The sequence below is a fragment of the Topomyia yanbarensis genome, chromosome 1 (assembly GCF_030247195.1).
Source record: "Topomyia yanbarensis strain Yona2022 chromosome 1, ASM3024719v1, whole genome shotgun sequence".
NCBI classification, from domain to species: domain Eukaryota; kingdom Metazoa; phylum Arthropoda; class Insecta; order Diptera; family Culicidae; genus Topomyia; species Topomyia yanbarensis.
In genome coordinates, this window is record NC_080670.1 from 194,519,780 (window position 1) to 194,539,902 (window position 20,123).

Genomic DNA, 20,123 nt, shown 5'->3' on the forward strand with positions numbered 1-20,123 from the left:
GAATTACCGATGTGACCTACCGGGAACGGAGCGCCTCCCGACCGAGCATACTCGGTGAGTTCCGCTACGGGATGATCGGAACACAGAACGCGTCCAGTGGTGGAACGGTCTATGCCTGTATCGGATCGCCTGCCTTCTCGGATACCTCGCCGCAGGGTCCGGCACAGAAATTTCCACGCGTCACTAGTCCCCTGCAGCAACAACAACCTCCGCCGGCGCTTCCTGCCAGTGTGGAACAGTTCGACGGTGGCGACACCAGCGGCGCTGATCGCGATGGTGATCAACCAATGAGGGCCAGTACCAACTCACTGACGCTGCGGACTTCGGCCAATGACGAAACCATTCAGAAACTGGTGGAAAGCATGCTGGCCGATTACCAGGGAGGTCCCGTCGATGATGATTCCATCGATCAGCTGAATAGCAATCTGTTCATTGTGAGCAGCAACGGTAGTAGTGCACCGGCGACCAGTGAGACCTAAGGAGAGTGGTGGTGCGTGCTGCGGTCACCGCGTTCGAAGTGCAAGTACATTTTGTATTCGATGATATGGGGGGAAACAGTTGGGTGTATGTGGATGGTGTGACTTGCATTGGAAACGAGACCCTGGTTTCCAATTTCAGTCCGTTTGAAATTTATTTAGCCAAGTAACAATCTAAAATCTGTTAGGAATTTTCACGTTAAAGCTAGCAAACAGGCAAAATAGATCTTCAAAGATTCAAATGAGCAAACAGTTTTATTACTGACAAAATTTTGTTTATTATGTTCGTTTATTTGACACGAAACGTTTAGCTAGCTTGAAAGTGCCAATTTTCTTGATCGCAAATTTCAATTTTCAGGTTTTTAGATAATCGTCTTGTTCAGGATAATTCAAGATCGTGGATTAGCATGGAATTGGTAGCAAATTTAACGAAATGTGAGATGTGGCTTATCCGTGTCCTTCTCGATTGATGATTAGTAACGAAAAATATTTCACTACTTAGATACCTACTGGGTTCCTGTTTTAAACCACCATCACCTAACCGATTCTTCCATCTACCTTGAACAAGAGAAGAGGAGTCACCACATGCCTTACCCCGCCCGGCAACTCTGTAACTGTAACTGTACAACACTTCCTAGAAAAAGGGCCTTGTTTTTGCTCAACAGTTTGATGAACAGTAATTTAGACATGGGGAAAGGAAAAGTTGTGGCCATAAGCGATACGATTGACTGTGATGTGTACGAATGAATTTTGATGAAAGTGTGTAACAGCCTAGCATATACGTCAACAAGAACGATAATCCTTGGATGCGCTGCAGAATACGAGAGAAATTCGGCTCTGCGATTAGTCTGCCCGGGCAGCAATCTGTATTGAAACTATTAGTATGTATTTTGAAGTGATTTTTTTTCGCTTTATTTTGCTTTGTTACTGTTATCAAAATGGTAGTACTTTTAAGATTATATCGTAGGCCTTTAAAATTTTTGTTGTTTATTATAGAAGTCAATAAATGATAATAGAAGTTGAGCAACTCGTTTTCACTGAGCTAGCAGCGAGTAGATAAGTTTTATTTTGTGTTGCTGTTGCGTTTTTGTTTTCTACAGATCAGTCTCTACTGTTATTAATAATTGTTTCATCCAGATGGCTATGGTAAGTGTTTAGTTTTAATCACTAACAACCCTTTCTACTAGGTCATTGCTGGCTTGAAGGCGGGAACGATGCTATATCTCGAGTTCCTCATATTAATATTCTAAATCGAATTTATTTCTTCTAATTATGCACGAATATTTGATAAAATTCCGATAAGTCTGTATCGGCCTGAAAATGTTAGAAATTCGGAAAGGCCTATTTTATAGACGTACATGATGTGCGTTTTTTTGGGAAATTTCTCAAAATAATGTAACTCCAATCTGCCATCACGCAGCTCTGTTTTTATTTTCTACCCTTTCTCTGATATTTTCACGCTCGTCAAGCGCTAGTTTCGCGACTAGTATCTCTTCTTCGCCGTTTACCTTCTAATTTTTGTTCGATTTCTCCGCAACTTGACAGTAACGAAATGGTTCCTTTCAGTGCTGTCTCAGCCTGGTGTCATGTGCTACTTGGAAATGCTGCCTTTTTACTGGAGGAATTTCTTCGTTTTAACTAATTCGGAAAAAGACAGTCGTTGGAATCGATCAAGTGGTCATCAGTATAATCAAAGCGCGAATTGTATTACTTATATCGAGAGAGAAGTGGTGTTCTTTTCCGTGTTATCCGTCGAGCAACTTAACGAAACGGCTAGTACTCTTTACGGGCCTTCGTACGGTGGTGTTAGTGGAAGTTGAGTGCGCCAACTTCAGTGAAATCGTATGAACAAGCAGCTAATTCCTTCTGGATGTAGGGTTTATGCTTGGACTTGTTGCTCATGAATGTCGGTCGTAGTTTGATCATGGTCGTCTTGAGGTCCATAACCAACTCTAGTGTTAGTGGTTTGGTGGGAACTTCAGTGAAAAATGCACTGGGCAAACTATGTGTCGTTCCGTAAAGGTAGCCTCGGCTGACGAAGCCTGCAGTTCTTTTATCAGTAAGGATCTTATTCCCAGAAGAACGCTAGGTAGCGATTCTGTCCACGTGATATGTAAGTGGCACAATCGCGGCCTTTAACTGTGCCGTCTCCACTCCACTCGGTCCATTGCAGCTTGTCGCCAGCCTCGCAGTCTTCGAAGGGTCCGCAGGTCGTCCTCTATCCACCGTGCTCGCTGTGCGCACCGTCTTCTTGTTCCTGTAGGGTCGCCCTCAAGAACCATCATCACCGGGTCGTCGTCCGACATTTTTACGACGTGTCCAACCCACCGCAAACGTCCTATTTTTGCGGTATGCGCGATGGATGGTTCTACCAGCAGCTGATGCAACTCATGGTTGATTCGCCTGCGCCACGTTCCATCTTCCATCTGCACGCCACCATAGATGGTACGCATAACCTTTCGTTCGAAAATTCCAAGGGCGTGTTCGTCCTCCACGAGCATAGTCCAGGTCTCGTGGCCGTAGAGGACCACCGGTCTAATCAGCGTCTTGTAGATAATCAACTTCGTGCGGCAGAGAATTTTGTTCGACCGGAGCGTCCTCAGGAGTTCAAAGTAGGCACGATTTCCCGCCAAGATTCGTCTCTGAATTTCTCTGCTGGTATCGCATTGTCGGCGGTTACCAGTGAGCCCAAATACACGAATTCGTCGACCATCTCGATTTCGTCACCGTCAATCCCTACACATATCGGCTTGTGGAACGTAGCCTTTGCGCGAACTGTTCAGCTTCTCGTAGAACGTCCGTGTGTCGTTTATGTAGTTCAGTTGTTCCATCGCTTCGCGATCTCGTTCCTCCTGTTGGCGCTTCTTTCTTCAGAGGACCGAGGTTTCCCTGTTCCGTGCTTGTTTGTATCGCTCCTCATTCTGTCTCGTTGCGTGCTGCAGCATCCTCGCTCGTGCTGCGTTCTTCTCCTCTAGTCACTGTTGCTATCACGATCCTGTAGGCATCGCCCCACGGATTCACGTTGGCATCCTCGCACAAATTGTCAAAACAATTGCTCTCTTACTGCTCTTGGTGGCCTTGTGAAAGGGCCGATTTCGCAGCACGAAACACTTGACGGCGGTCCATTCTAACCTCCTCGGTGCGGGCTCGCTGCATCCTTTCGTCTAGCTTGTAGGCAAGCTGATCGTAGGGCTGCGATCTCTGCCATCCACCAATATACCGAACGTCTGCCATTTCTTGGCAGGGTTTTCTTCGACATAGTCGCGTCGCACGCGCGTGATAAGACAGCTACCAGCGCATCCTCGCTTAGACTGTCGGTGTTGGCCTCCAGTCTCAGGGCCGCGGCGAAAGCTTCGCTGTCGAAGTGATTGGTCTTCCACCCGCGTACCTGACAGGGATTACCACCCGCCCTCGGATGCTGCACACCATAGTTGATCCTAAAGCGTATTGCTATGTGATCACTATGGGTGTAGCCCTCGTCTACCCTCCAGTCCATGTCTGGAACCAGACTCGGACTGGCAAACGTTACGTCAATCCACGACTCGACCCCATTCCTACGAAATGTGCAAGCGGAACCATCATTGACTAGCACTGCGTCGAGTTTCGCAAGCGTCTCCTGAAGCGCTTGGCCCCTACTATTTGTACAGCGGCTGCCCCACTCCACTACCCAAGCGTTGAAGTCACCCGCTGTGACAAACAGCTTCCGACCCACCGTGTCAGACGAAAGCCTATCGATCATCTGGTTAAACTGTTCTATAGGCCACCTTGGTGGGGCATAGCAGCTAAAATAGAACACACCATTGATCTTGGCAATCGCGACACCCTCCGCAGAGGACTGTACTACCTCCTGAACCGGGAACCGTCCCGTTGTACAGATTGTCGCCATCCTAGACCCGTCCGCCACCCAGTTGCCGTTATCGGCAGGGACGTTGTACGGGTCGGATAGGAGGGCGACATCTGTCCTCGACTCCGATACCGACTGCCACAGCAGCTGCTGAGCGGGTGCGCAGTAGTTAAGATTCAGCTGAGTGACGTATGCCATAGCTTCCTCTTTCCGGCCTCCCCGAAGGGACACGCAGGTCCGCCCATAACATGGTTGCGGCCCTGCTTCTTACTAGCGCAGATAAGGCACTTGGGTACCCTCTCGCATTTCAGCGCCTTGTGTCCCTCCTCGCCGCAGCGGCGACACAACTTGCTCCTGTCTTGGCCCTTACAGTCGTATGACTTGTGGCCTGGCTCCAGACATTTAAAATACCGGTCCACTGAAGGCGGCTGGGGTATGGTAACTGGGCATGCTGACCATCCGATCTTCAACTTCGCGGCCTTGCCCTCCATCAAGCGTTTTGAAATCTATCGCCTCCTGCGCCATCGTCGCTCCACCTTGGAAGGAGAAGGCCTCGGTTTGCATACCTCCATCGGCCTTCTCTCTTCCCGGCAACCTCTTCATGTAAGCTTCTTGTTCTTGTCTTGCGACTCGAACAGCCTGGCGGAGCACCAGCAGGTTTTGTTTAAGTTCCTTGCTGATGTTGTTTTTACCGCTTGTGAACTCAATAATACTATCCAGCTGCTTGTTAACCGCCTGCATCGCGGGTAGTGGTCCGCCAAGCGTGCTGGTAGTACTATCTCCTACCACACTCATTGCTCCCTCGGTGCTGTTGTTTACAGCCACCGTCACTCCACTGTCAATCCCTGTCGGGGGAGAGCTCGCCAGACCCCCTTTGGCAAAGGGGTTCAAAGCCGTAATCATTTCCTCCTCATCATTGCACCCTTTTTTATTACTTTTAACTTGACTCATATTAAATCCCACGAGTTGCGCGAGAAAATAGGTCCGCCGCGCCAGAGCTCCGCATTAACGTGGTAAGAGACGCTTACTGTGGGGGGTGCCCAGGTACCCCACAGGCTCCGTTAACGATCGGGCATCTTTTTAATTCCCCCCCCCCCCTCCGATAATTCATCCCTCGGCACGGGTCGCTTCACGCCTTGGAATTGGGGTTATCCCGTTTGGTGGGCCCATATCACCGGAACGGGAGATCCGTAGCGCTATTGTATGCCGGCCACTACACGGTCCCCATTCCCTGTCAGCATACGAGCACAGTCCCAACGAGTTGGCTACCCGAACTTTCTTATGGCTACTCATCCCAGTCGGCGCCGCGGGGAGGTAGAGATAGGAGTTCCTGGGCAAGAGGCTAAGGACTACTGTGGCTAATCACTGGGTCTATATTGCGCATTGCCCAGGCATTTACCAGCCGTTGGTGATATCAGAGAAGAATCGTCCGTCGATTAGAACGTGATCGATTTGGTTTTCGGTGCGTTGGTCAGGTGGCTTTGTGGATATCTTTGCGGGGGAAGAAGGTACTTCGGATTACCATGCCACGGGAGGCTGTGAAGTTCACGCATCGTTGGCCGTTGTCATTCGATACGCTATGCAAGCTGTTTGGCCCGATTACCGGTCTAAACATTACCTCCCGTCCTACCTAAGCATTCATATCACCGATGACGATTTTCACGTCCCGTTGCGAAGAGCCGTCGTACACCTCCTCCAGCTTCGCATAGAACGCTTCCTTCTCGTCGTCGGGTGTCCTATCGTGTGGGCAGCGTACGTTGATGATGCTGTAATTAAAGAAACGGCCTTTGCATGCAAGCACCATGCCCCATTAAAAATTAGTTGATCCGTTTGGCTTGTTGCCCACCTCGCCGCTCGAATTAATTTCGCTATGGAGCCTCGTCCCTGAAGGTGTATCCCCGTCATAACCGCATTTTGTTACTTCCACCAATATGGCGTCCTTTTCTCCGTCGAAAGGTCTCGTCACAAGCTCTTCAAATCACTGCTTTACTTTCACTACTTCTGCAAATTGTGTACTACACTCTTCTATCGTTTCCCAATTTCACACGAGAAATCGAAAATTCCTCTTTAACAAAACGCGGTGTACAGTTGTGATTCGCTGGTTGGACACTTTTTAACTGGACCGCTTTTTAGTTGGACCTCCGCTAGTTGGACCATTGTCCAACTAAAAAGTATCTGAATGTCAAAATCTTATGTCAAATTTGCTTTGAAAATCAATTTGACAATTATTAGAGATGTGAACAGATACAATTGCGCTACTAACGTCTCTTTTCGAGAGTTTTTGACATCTGCCAGTCGGTCCAACTAACGAATCAAATTCGTTAGTTGGACAAAGGTGTGGCCCAACCAGCGAATCACGACTGTACTCGAAACAAAACCGACACGCCTGAAGCATGGTTCAAAAGTGTGTGTGATAATCGCAGCAATCGGATCATTCGTTCGAAAGGCTCGTTTCCAATGCGATCGAATTTGTGCGATACTCAATCATGTACCAACTCGATACCTGATTTTCAGAAGGTACCCAGTTAACTAAAAGGCGGCTAGGCGGGTTAAACTAGATGCTGGCGATCGGTAGGCTATTGAAACTAGGCTACCCGCCGTAAATTACCGTTTACTGTAAAAGTAATGTGCACTGAGAATTAAAAATATGCAGTTAGCATACATTCTATTCCCCTCTCTTTTATTCTGCTGTGATTTTCAATTCAAGCATTCAATGAGTGGATTGACCGAATATGTGTAATGCATAAAATTTACAACAGAAGAAACGAGAGGCAGATAGAAAAGTATGCTATCGATGAAAAAATAAAGTTCTGCGTGTTGGTACCTACAAATCAAATTAAATTCCTTGGAAATCTAAATAAGTTCTTCAAATATCTCAATGACTTATTTTTAGCGTCTTTTCTCACCCGATTCTGACTCAATCAGTTGTTGAATTTAAGCTGTAATCCATACTAACTCCATTCAGTTTTCCGAATGGTTTGACTGTCAAATACGAGCTATACACTGAGAAAAAAATGCGTAGAATAGCCGTTTGTCCGAACAATGCCAAAAATATATTTTATTCAGAACGTTTTTAGATTAGTTCTTTTTTTGACAAACCAATCGAAGGATGTTCCGCAAAAGGCAGTTACTATTTTGGATCCAATAAACAAATTCCCGCATTAGTTGTATACCTGTCCAGATATTATTCCAGAGCTACCACCGTAGGGCAAGTTGCAAATTTACACTATTACAACTGACAACGATACCAGATGCAGGAAAAAAAGTTTTACCTACCGTTCAGATTGATGTTGTCATACTCAAAATATTCTGTTAGATGAATGGGCTCCGTTGGTTCAGTCCTGGTCAGTCTTATGACTCAAATTGATAGCAGATTTACCGACCCAAAAGGGATATTTTAACCTTTGTTTTGAACTACCTAGGACTAGTAAGAATCAATGAAAACATTTTTGTTACTCAATGCTCGAACAAAACAATGGAATCTAAATGTGATGTATACTTTTAAGTCATAAGGCATAACAATGCAGTTCTATTTTATTCTGTCGATCAACAAAACTCTTTATATAAATGTTTGATCCCATGCAAAAAGGTCATGGTTACCTACGCCACCCCTATATAGGAATTAGAATAAAGTTAGAAATGACAGCAACCCCTCGTGTGTTAGATTAAGAAAACTGAAACTTAAATCGGAACGCGTAAGGGAATGACAGTCCTAAGCAGTCAAATGGCACCGTTGCTTTTGTTTAGTTGATTGTAAAATTCGCCAATTCTGGTTTTGTTGTTGTTTGTTTGCATGTTGTGGAAGGATGTTAGACGGAATAAAAAATTAATTTGATTTTCAAGACTAGATCAAAACTAAGCTGGATTATTCAGGAACGAGACAAAAAAAATTAATCTTTTTTTTGTAGGTTGAGGGTGCTTCCTCTCTAGTCTCTAGAATTAATATTATAAAAGGAGTTTTCAAATCGAATATTTCAATGCTCTAGATGCAGTAAGAAAGTAGTTTGTAGTAGTCCGTTCAATTGCTTTATTTGGTATTTTAGCTTTCAGCACTACACTTATACTAACAGCACTCAACAGCACTAGCCCAACAAATGCACTCAGATTACTTGTAGTCTCATGAATGCACACTTATCTCTCCATTGTTGGAAATCAATCAGATATCTCAACCAAACGATTATTTTACTTTTCTTTTTTTGTGTTTTTTTTTCTCCGAAATTATATATTTGGATCCAAATTCACCCATCCAACACACCCATCTATATAAAAACTCGCATCACCGGACATTCCGCAGATACAACCTGGAAACCGATCAGGTGGTGAACCATCTGCCGTACCAACCGCTGGCCGATCTGGAGCTGGAAAACATCGATATGTTTGCGTCGTCCTACACCTGAGTGGTGGGTTGCAGCGAACCTACCTGCCGCCGCCGCCCCCATTAATCGCTGGAACGAAAATCAAATATTACCTTCTACTCTTACACACACAGACAGACACACAATAGTTTTACGTCTGATAGTTTGTAGTGGCTCCCCCTCTGGGTATCGTCTATACTGTATGTTTGTGCCTTATTTTTAAAGATACTTTTTTTTCTCGAGCCGATTCGTTTGCATACCTTTTTTCTGTTGAGAGGCACGTGAATGGAGTGAAAAAAACTGAGATTGAAAGCATGTAGATGTTACGTTACATTCGTTACTTTTTTTAAAACATAATGGCAGTGTAGTGTACTTTTTTACGGTTGCGAAAACAATTTTGTAAATTTTGATACTGTTAGCTCATAACATATATGCATTCTATTGTGTAACTGAGGGTATTTCGATGTTACGATTAGTGTTAGTTTAATGGTTACTTATCTTTTTGTAGTTTATTTTATTTTCGTGCCGAAAATCAAAAGTTTGATTGCTGAAATAGGGGAGATGTTTAGTGTAAGAACTAGAGCGACAGTCAGCGTTACAAAAAAAAAACGTGAAACTACGGCAACAATTAATGTTAGGTGCAACAAGGGCAAACCCTGCGGACATTATCCATTCATTGAAAAGGTAGGTAGTCGCTGGAAGTGAACCACACGCAATAGAAGGAGAAAATTCATGAGTGTTCTTTGTGCTTTCATTTTGTGATAAGTCAGGGTGGCAATCTGCTGATGGATTTCCTTTCCACTTTACTAATCCTAAATAAACAACAGGACAAATAGAAAATCGATGGTTTCAAAACTGATATTACTTGAGCAGGAACGTTTTAAATTGATACGTGGAAATTTTCCCAACTAAACTTTAATACAACGAATAAAACAAAAAAATCTAAATTATCGGCAGAAGAAAAATCCCATGTCAATAGAGTAATCGGTGGAATAATAATTTTCAGTAACTGAAAATGGTGCAATTTGTAGTTAAAAACGAAAACAAAACAAATTTTAGAGCTTTTATTTTCTAAAAATATATTTCCTACTTTTTCCGTGTATCTGCGGCCTGCAAATCGTTTGACGTACACACCGCGGTTGCCAACATCGGCTCACATCTCGCTGACACGGAAAAACGATTTCAAGTTTTTTCGACATTTTGAATGCGTAACCGTGGCTAAACGGTGATGAAAAGCACTTACGAACGACAAGAAAATGTTCGTCCTTTATCATAATATGTGTCTTACTGATGTAGAAAAATGTGTCCCGCTAAACAAAAAAATCTCCACGAGCTGTATGAGTAACGTAACGTGAGAAGAATTTTGCTTTGCCGTTAAACACTGTTCTCTAAATATACATTTAAAAACAAAACGAGTGAGATGAATGTTCTGTGTATATTTTCTTATCTTATATGCAAAAAAAAAATACGAATTTCAGCTATTCCAAGAATAGTGCCATACAAATGAGAACGGCCCCCAGCTGGTTTGTTCCAACAAAAAATTGAAATTAAACTTGTATGTTTAAACTATACTCGATAAGAATATCACACGTCTTTGAATCAATGTGCTTTACAACTTTAGTATCAAACGTTACGCGAAGAAAGAAAGAGAAGAAAAAAAACAAACGCAATGGTTCTAATTTTTTACACATATTACTAAATTCCAAGGAAGGTAGTTAGGCCAAATGATCGCAACGCAAGAATTTTAAAAGATGTTTGGAAAGATTTTTTAAAAACCTATTTTGATTGAAACAATCTTAGTAGCAGAAAATGAATATTTTTCCCAAGATAAGAAACTATAAAATTAAATATAAATATTTACCCGCGCATCCCTGGAGAATTCCATCGGTTTCATAGTCGGAATAGGACAAATTTCCTGAGAATTTGGAGTATACAAACTGACGGCGCTTGTGAGCGTTAGCTGGAACGAGTTTACTTAAGATATTTAGAAATATTGCAGTTATAAAAAGTCAATTGAAAATAACCGTTTCCCCCTACCGGAAAGAGGATTACAAATTATTTCAACTGAAGCAGGCACATTTACGCTGCTGAAAGCGACAGCAAATTGCATACCTGAGGAAAAGACGATAACACGTTTTATCACCTATTATATCATGAATCATAAACGAACAAAAAACAAATAGTTATACTCACAAACAGTAGTATGTATTGGAGTTTTACCGAACCGAAGGGCCCACAAACTTGATTAGCAGATGATGAGAAGGATGAAATAAGACCAGTATCAGTCAGCGAACGCTGCAAATATTTACGAATCGTCCCAAATAGTAGAGGTTACAACGATTCACAGATCTACACATTCACCCAAAAAAAACTCTTGCAAACCACAGTCAAATATATGAATCGTATACGTCCAAAGAATTCCTTTATTATACACGAGAATACCTATATAGTACATACTGCGCGGAGGGACACCTATATAGATACAGACTTGAGCTATACGACACGATGCCTTTAGAATTGAAACTGAAACCAAAATGAGCACGGCGACGTGCTCGTGTGTGAAACTGAGAATTGGTACCAAGATAATTTAAATCGTTCCCCTCCAAACATATTGACAGACGGACAGACAAACAGACACGTGAATAAAATTAAAACACACACTAAATCTAAACGATAATTAATATTAAATGTTGTTGATAAAACAATTTGAAGAAAAAAACAAACAGCTGAAAATAAACTGAAAGTGGTAAATGGATACAGTTCCGGAAGGAAGATCAATACCGCGTGCAAAATGTAAGATTATATGTATTGTGCTTAACAAAGTAAAATCTTTAAACAAACTCTGTGGTAGTAGCGCGTTTTTTTCAGTTCAGCTTTGGCGTTGATGACACTCTTGTAAACTGATCTTTGTGTTTCCCCGGGATTGGATGGAGAACGCTCACAAATTTGCGTTTTTACCGCAAGGTTGCACTGTATGCATCTACTTACCAGCCGATTGTAAGTAGAAGACTTACAACGGCATGGAATGTTCGACGGAATTTCAGCCGGTGGCAGCGGACTGAATCCCGAGGCGACAGCGTGCCAACCATTTGGTAGCGGTTGCTCCGATAAGTCATGGACAAATTTCAATGCGTCAAGCTGTCAACAAGGAACTTCCCATATTTTCCAAGAGCCCAGAAAAATGGCAGTTTTTTCTAGCAAATTACGAAGACTCGACTAGGATTTGCGGATATAGCGACGATGAAAGCATTTTTCGACTTCAACGAAGCCTCAAGGGAAAGGCAATGGAAACGGTACGTTGTCGTCTTGCCAGGAGTTTTAGCGGCACTGAAAATATTTTTTAGAAGACGGAAATTAATTGTCCATTCCAGTTTTAGGTCTGGATGTGTATATGTGCAACGTAGTGCTATTCCACAGACCGACGGAGAGATTGTCGCCATTTATAAGACTGAGCTGGGTGTACTATCGACAGGGACTGAACAGAGTCGTACTTTCGAAATTCGGCCAATGGCTCGAACAGTTGGTTGTAGGAGCGAGCATAGTCACGTTGCCATCTCGCAACACCCCGAAGCCAGAGAAACACGAAAAGAAAGTAACTCTAGCTGCGAAGTTTCCTCGAAAGATTGCCCGATTCCTGCATCGAAAGGTTACCTCGAGTGCTGTTTAAACGAGTGCATTGTCCTGGAAACGTATGGGATGTTCCTCGGCATAGGCGTCGTGTCCTGGACAATTGTTCTGCAAGTGTTTTCGAAGGCATTTTGACGTCTATCGCGTGAAAACACCGTGCGGAAGGAAGGGTTACTTGTTCATGTATAGCAGCTTGTTACACGACTCCCGAACCAGCACAGTAGCCTAACGAGAATTTACCAATACCGATCTACTACACTCACACGAAAAGAGCGAAGGTTTTTTTTCGGTACGTGCATGTAACAATCGGTTGAAACGACGCAAAACTCTGTGAATTGTCACTATGCCACTAAAGGAATATTGTTCAATTAAAGTTCTGAGAATCTCTGGTTCACCTAAATCGCTACATTCAAAAGATGAGGAGCGGGCGATTAATATTCTATCTAGCAATATACGACTGATAAGTCCGGCCTATTCTGTCGCTATGGTCAAATGTAGCTACCTGGCGTCAAGGGGATGACTACAAAGTAAAAGACGGAGAAACATTCCAACGACTGGTATCTGCCAATCTTCTCAGTAACCAACCCGAACAAACCGGTGAGCTACGTTACACTGAACTTGTTTCTCCTAATGGGATCCGATTAGCTGGTACTAGAAGATTGTGGGGAATATGTTAACGTGGAAGATGAACCCGAAGTGTATGTGATCGAATGCATAAAGAAGATGATATCGGAAAAGGTTTTTGGAATATGGTGGGACACCACAACAGTTCAAGTTTTCGACGACGAATTGCGAGAGTGATCAGATGAGAAAATTGCCCGAAAAGTGACTGACATGATTCTAAGCGCTGCTAACTTGTTGCTCTCAGGATCAGCGAGCTGCTGGATACACAACACAAGTGGATGGGTGCAGTTGGTTACCAATCGTAGCAAATTAGCAATTAACGTTGCGGATGAAGTTTTGCTGGACCTTTGGCCAAATAGGCTGTAACCTTCGAAAAAGTCCACAACCGGAAATTTGAGAACTTGGTGGTGTTTGGATAATGAAACCCTTGCAGGTAAATGAAAATTTTTACAAATACTTATTGCATTATATTAAATATTGTTTTAATCGTCGATGTAGAGAGTACAGTCGTGATTCGCTGGTTGGGCCACACCTCTGTCCAACTAACGAATTTAATTCGTTAGTTGGACCGACTGACATATGTCAAAAACTCTCCAAAGGAGACTTTAGTAGTGTAATTGCATCTATTCACATCTCTAATAGTTGTCAGATTGATTGTCAAAAAAAATTTGACAAGCTTTTGACATTCAGATGCTAGTTGGACCTTCGCTAGTTGGACAATGGTGCAACTAGCGGAGGTCCAACAAAAAAGTGGCCCAGTTAAAAAGTGTCCAGCCAGCGAATCACGACTGTATTAGAGATGTGAATGTGATTTCTTCCAAAATGCATTTCACCAATTGTTTATAAACCAAATGAAGCCAAAGATATGAATAAAAGTTAATAATTGATGATTTTTTTTTCTATGGAAAATTTTCCATGCACGATTATGACACGCCATACCAATTTTGTCATCGATACACACTTACACGCAGAAAAAAAGATGTGACCATTTTCCAACTAAAAAGCATCTGAATGTCAAAATCTTATGTCAAATTTACTTTGACAATCTGCCAATTATTAGAGATGTGAATAGATGCAATTACACTACTTGCGTCTCCTTTGGAGAGTTTTTGACATATGTCAGTCGATCCAACTAACGAATCAAATTCGTTAGTTGGACAAAGGTGGGCCCAACCAGCGAATCACGACTGTATTTCATAAACAGATAAAGCTCATTTTTCTAAATATAACAATACATATGTTCAACCTTTAAAACTCCAGAATGATTATTAATTGATTTTCCAAAAAAAAAAATGAACACGTCCTCGTTTGACACTATCGGTCTTCTTTGACAGTAAATTTAGCCACATGGGTTAGCATTTTTGACAGTTATTCCAGCATAAGGATAGGGATCAAGGTAGTTCAATAGAAGGTGCGGCCGTGCTAATTAAATTTTATAAAATGATTTTTGTTTGTAATTTGGCGTACAAAAAAGTGAAGAAAAGTTCGATTACGTATCTTTAACGTTAGCTGCATCGGAAAAAATCAAAAAACAGCATAAGACTTAATGACCCATTTCACACAGTCATTTTTTTCCAATAGAACTATGTTTACCTATCAAATATTTATTAGAAAAAACTCGTTAAGAAGCAAAAAAATCGCGTTGCAAACATATAATCCGATTAGTCACAGCTGTCGATTGGCGCATTATGTACTTTCTTTGCTATGGCGTGTGCAATCGTGTGTGTAGCCGCAAACCGCTGAACGGTGATTGATGGAATAGGGTGTCCGAATAGCCCCGTACTCTCATTTCGTTCAAAAGTGGTGAGCGAAAAAAAAATATCTGTGTGTTCACCCAAACAAAAATCATTCCATAAAATAGGAGCCTCAAGCTTTTCAAATCACCACTTACCTGTTATTTTTTTCACGTTTATTTGTTGTTTTAATCACCGTTTTATCATTATAATGATTTTTGTTTTGAGGATGGCAAATAAATGAAACACGTTGTAGAAGGTACCGCTAATGTCTGTTTAAATAGTCAATTTCTAACGAGAACGTTCTTTCAAAGACAAACAAGGGTTTTGGAAAAGGCCTCGCCTGCGCTAAACGCACCTTTACACATCTGTAACGACTAATCTAAAGATGATCGTGAAACACCGAGACCGTCGTAAGAAGCAAGCCGATAATCCTCAATCCCTCAGCACAATCGCGCCACCTGCAGCCTGCGTCATCAGTCGTCCCCCGGTCCTGTGTCCGGGAACAGGGGAAGAGGGTTTGCCGACTTACTGGCAAGTATTTTTTATGTGATGAAACCATGATTCGTTCTGATCGTTCTCTGCCTTACAGCGCAGCGCACCGAACCAGACCCACTGCTTATTCGACGTTTTCAACTGTTTCGACAATAGATAGCTGTTGTGGTGCGCTGCACTTAGCACAATGGAAGCTTCCAATCCCTGCAGCAAAATCGTGCAACTTGCAGCCAGTGCACTGTCAGTGTAATCAGTCGCCCCAACTCTGTGTCTGGTAATGGAGGAGTCTTCCAGCCTGTATACTCAGACAAGTATTTAAAACATGAAGAGTTAGTCATGCCTAAGCATTCCGGACAACGCAATGCAATAGTACATTCCGCCGGTACCGATCTACTACCGGAATGTTGGTGGTTCGAATTCTTGCACAAATGCTTACCGTCTAGTTTGCTCTGATCACTGCTACGACATAATCGCACTCACCGTGACTTGGCTCTACGAAAAAAAAAAACTGCTTCAAATCAGGTAATTGGTTATGCAGTCCTCAGATGCGACCGATGCGCTCTAAACAGTCATAAAACATTAGGTGGAGGTGTATTATTAGCAGCGATCTTTGGACCCAAAACCCAACACATTGCGAACGATGAATGGCACAGCATAGAACAAGTGTGGGTGGCAATAAAGCCAAAAAAATCGAACTCTGTCTATTTGCGTGACCTACTTTCCGCCTGACAGATCTCGCAGCGACCAGCTCATAGCAGATTTCTTTACCATGATCTGAAAGATTCTCAGCTTCACGCAGATGCCACCTTCGGAATAATAGGAATAACTAAATATGACATAGTTCACAGCCTTAAATAATGTCCAAGTTGGCGAACATATCACAAAAGCTCTTTACTCATATATCCCTCTCTCTATATCATTTTAGTATTTTTTATCCTTGGAGGAGCGGGTACACAAAAAAGCGGGTACACAAAAGCAAGGAAACAAAGATAAAGAAATATGTAAATACACAAACTCCGGAGACTGAAAAACAGGAATAACACAAGATAGAGTACAAACGATGAGAAAAAGAAAACACAAAGTGAAATTCAAACAAGGAAATCTAAAAAGAAAGTTGTATGATCTACAATAGCGGAATTTGTGGAACACAGAGAAGAGAAGCTAGATGACAAAAATCTTTGGAACGAGGGAATAAAAATAACTGCACATAGGAATACTGACGAATCGGTGGCAAATTCCAGCATCAAGGTTAACTATGGAAATAGAAAGGTAAGAATACATAACAACCAATAATAATAACAATGATACCAAATGAATTTACAGTCGTGATTCGCTGGTTGGGCCACACCTTTGTCCAACTAACGAATTTGATTCGCTAGTTGGACCAACTGACAAACGTCAAAAACTCTCCAAAGGAGATGTTGGCAGTGTAAATGCTTCTATTAACATCTCTAAATATTGTCAGATTGATTGTCAAAGTTAATTTGACATGAGATTTTGACGTTCAGATGCTTTTTAGTTGGACAATGGTCCAACTAGCGGAGGTCCAACTAAAACGCGGTCCAGTTAAAAAATGTCCAACCAGCGAATCACGACTGTATTCACATTGAAAAAGGTGTTTATAATGGTGCCCAATAGAGTGGGACATGGTTATATGAAAAAAAAAAAAAAAATAAAATTTCGCTCCGAGTAACTTTTCGGGTTCCATTTAGCTCCCAGAACAACTCTGCAAATTTTTAGTTCGATCGGTGAAACTATATTTTTGCGCCCACTGATTAAAGTTCACATGGGATTTCGTATGGGGAAAACGTCTTTTGCAAATTAATTCTTCCAAGAGTCGCCCGTTACCTCCTAAAAATAAGTAGATGTCTGATTTTAATAGGAAATTTGCCAAGGAAACAAAGTAGAAGACCACGAAACGATCTCAGGCTTGTGGAAAAGGTTATTAAGCAAAAACCAATTGATGCCCTGAAGATTAATGAAAATTTCACTTTTCATAGCATCACTACTGCTGACGGTCGAATTATATACAAAATCTTTACTTTTCTCTTATTATGTACAAAAGAAGACTCAATTTATCCCTCAAAACTTGCGAAGTGGCCAAACAGTATAGATAAATGATTTAGACACATTAAGAGAAGGTCAAAACAAAATTGCATATAATAGGGATCTTTAATTTGGAAAAATTGTGCCAGTTTTTCATATGTATTGGTAGCGGGTGTCCTTACGAGTACACTCATATCATTCTTAAACCTTAATTATTCTTTTATGATTTTTAAATTTAAAAAAACCAAATCAAACTCAACCAGCAAACTGACAGTTGTCCTACTAAATGACGTATCTGCAAATATCTCGTTAGCCTCATTGTTAACCGGGACAGCACCCCACACAGCATGATCTGGTACTTTGTCAATCCGCTAGCAACCTGCCATCCCAAGTTTCATCTGCAAACTATGGTAGATCTGATAAGGCAACCTATAGGGTCGTGCAAGTCGCATGGGTTTGCATGTGTTATTGTCCTAAAAGGAAACAAACTAAAAAATGTTTTTTTCAATAGTTCCGGGCAAAAAAAATGAAAAAGGACTGAGATATTAACTCACGGTACTAATCTGCATCAGAATATGCCTTAACCCGCACACCCCTAAAGATCCCTATTGGACAGCCAACAACAGTGGTTCTAGAAAAAATTAATATTTTATCAATCGTCAGATTGGTTTCAGCTTAATAACTTTTTTGTCAAACATCAGTTTCGTAGTTTTCGAGACTTTGTTTCTTTGTTAAATTTCCTACAAAAGCCACGTAACGGTTTATTTTTAGGAAGCAATGGGCGAGTCCTGGAGGAATTATTTTGTAAAAGTTTATTTTCCCATGTAAAATCCCATGTAAACTTTAAACAGTGGGCGCAAAAATATAGTTTCAGGGATCGAGCTAAAAATTTGCACAGATGTTCTAGGGCCCAAATGGTACCCAAAAAGTTGCTCGGAGCTGGAATCTATTTTTTATCTCACCCTAGTGCCCATGCGCTCATCCGCGTTAGTTTAACCTAAACAGTAAAAACCCGATTTTTCTCCATACATTTTTTTTTCTCGAAAATAGTAACATTTATTGCTTGTGGCACCTAAAAATAGATTCTAACCGCACTGCGCACTTTATATTCTTCTATTGAGGTTGAACAGAGAATGGGCAAATATCGAAAAGAAAAAAGCTATTTTTTCTCATAACTTGGGTTAGTTCTTCATAAAAATCAATCAGCAGTACTGTAACAACATTCTACATAAGCTGATTGATTTTTATGAAGATCTATTACACGGTGTGGAAAAAAAACTGATCTTTTCGTTTTCGATTTCTGCCCATTCTCTGTCCAACCTTAAATTCATCTCATAGACTGGTAAGTTCGACTGGACTGTCTATTAAAGTACCATTTCTATCACTTGAAATGCATGTGTTTTGACAGATCGTAGTTTTCAGTAGCAGTTTGATCACTCGCATTTTGAAAGTGCGGAGCCAGGTTGGTGGGAAGAGCGCAATAATGTGAATTTACTGTATCAGTTTTTTGCTGAACAGTAAAATCGATTGTTGCAAGAAATTTTACTGTAAATGTACTGCGCGAACTATGCGTTGAACAATGTTGAAACAGTAATAACTATAATATTTATTGTTTATGATTGTTTGTAGGGTAAATTTCATTGTAAAAAACTATCCGGGAAATGAACTGAAATATCTCCATACATATTTGCGTTCCCGCAAAGATGATAAAGTACAAGATATCCCACTGTCAAATTCCACGAACAAACCTTCGACAACATCATTTTGGTGATTCCAACACCATCTTTCGAGTTCTCATTCAACCAGCAGAACGCACTTGTACTAGTTTCTTTCAGCGTGCAATTGCGCGAGCATGTCAGATGCTTTCGGCAGTGTGGTTCTTTTCTCACCGTAATGAGAGAGAGAGAGAAGAATGGCAAATGGAGTAAAACGATCAATCCATTTACACTTGATCGCGGCTAAATTCGGGTAGCACCTATGAGGCTTGCGTTTGTGAGAATCGTATTCTCATAAACGATATCTCGAATAATATATTCATGTAATGTTGAGTGCAGAAATTACGATTTTCAAATATTACCACTTTTTTGGGAAATATATTGTACTATTGACACTGAGAACTATTGAATCAAACTATGATTTTTGTTTGTAGAACTGTTTCTATCATTCAGAAAATCTTCGAGCATATCGTTAATAGTGAACATTTCTAAAGGAAATTAAATTCAAAACAGGCCAAGGCTATTAAAGTGCTACAGATTTTGGAGGCAGCACATAATAATGAAAAGATATCGGCGTGTGAATTTTTAAGGAACTGACCGATCACTTCATTACGCAAAAAAAAATAAAATAATGCGTATACCGGCTGACTGCCTTTTCTCTATCGATCTCTCCAATCTGTATTGGCAGCCGCAGGATGAAAACGAGAACCGAAAAGTACTTTTCACACAGACACTTTCAGTATACTTTTTTCCAGTTGCTACCCGCCATTCTTTACCGCTTCAGAAGGATGTGCTCCTTTCTCTTTGATGATTTCGTTTTATCTGCCCTTTTCTTCGCTCTCATGTTGGTGCGAGCAGAACGATATTCCCAAACGCGCCGTGTGCATTGAAGCGAAGAACAGAAAAAATGACTGCAGTCGCATATGCGCGCGTATTACGATACTCTGTAGTAGTGTGAGTGTGTGAAATGGGCATATGATTAGTTCTATGTGAACTCGTTCGATGGCGTTACTGAACTGAAGACTGAATTTTGTCAAAGTGAACAGGGTCTGCGTTTATACAACGTTGGTTTATAGATTGTGTGAAAAGACCCGATTGAGCGAGTGTGTTGCCACCTATTTGTGAATTCGTGCAGTGTATGGCACAAGTTAAGGTCGTCTCGCATCTCCTTAATTATTACAGCTGTCATGCTCCCACACAGTCTCAGT

The 20,123-nt window shown here is 41.6% G+C and overlaps 1 protein-coding gene across 8 annotated transcripts in view; it reads left to right on the forward strand.

Moving 5' to 3' along the window:
- LOC131686024 (signal transducer and transcription activator) overlaps positions 1–11,515 on the forward strand; it is a 126,682-nt gene extending 115,167 nt beyond the window's left edge. For 4 of the 8 annotated variants that reach the window (XM_058970140.1, XM_058970177.1, XM_058970161.1 and 1 more), the window contains one exon: positions 2–11,515. In XM_058970140.1, the coding sequence (XP_058826123.1) occupies positions 2–479 (478 nt within the window). In that variant the 3' untranslated portion in view covers positions 480–11,515. The remainder of the gene's footprint in view (position 1) is intronic. The other 4 variants (XR_009304918.1, XR_009304916.1, XM_058970148.1 and 1 more) reach the window with 4 other exon arrangements.
- The last annotated feature ends 8,608 nt before the right edge of the window (positions 11,516–20,123 follow it).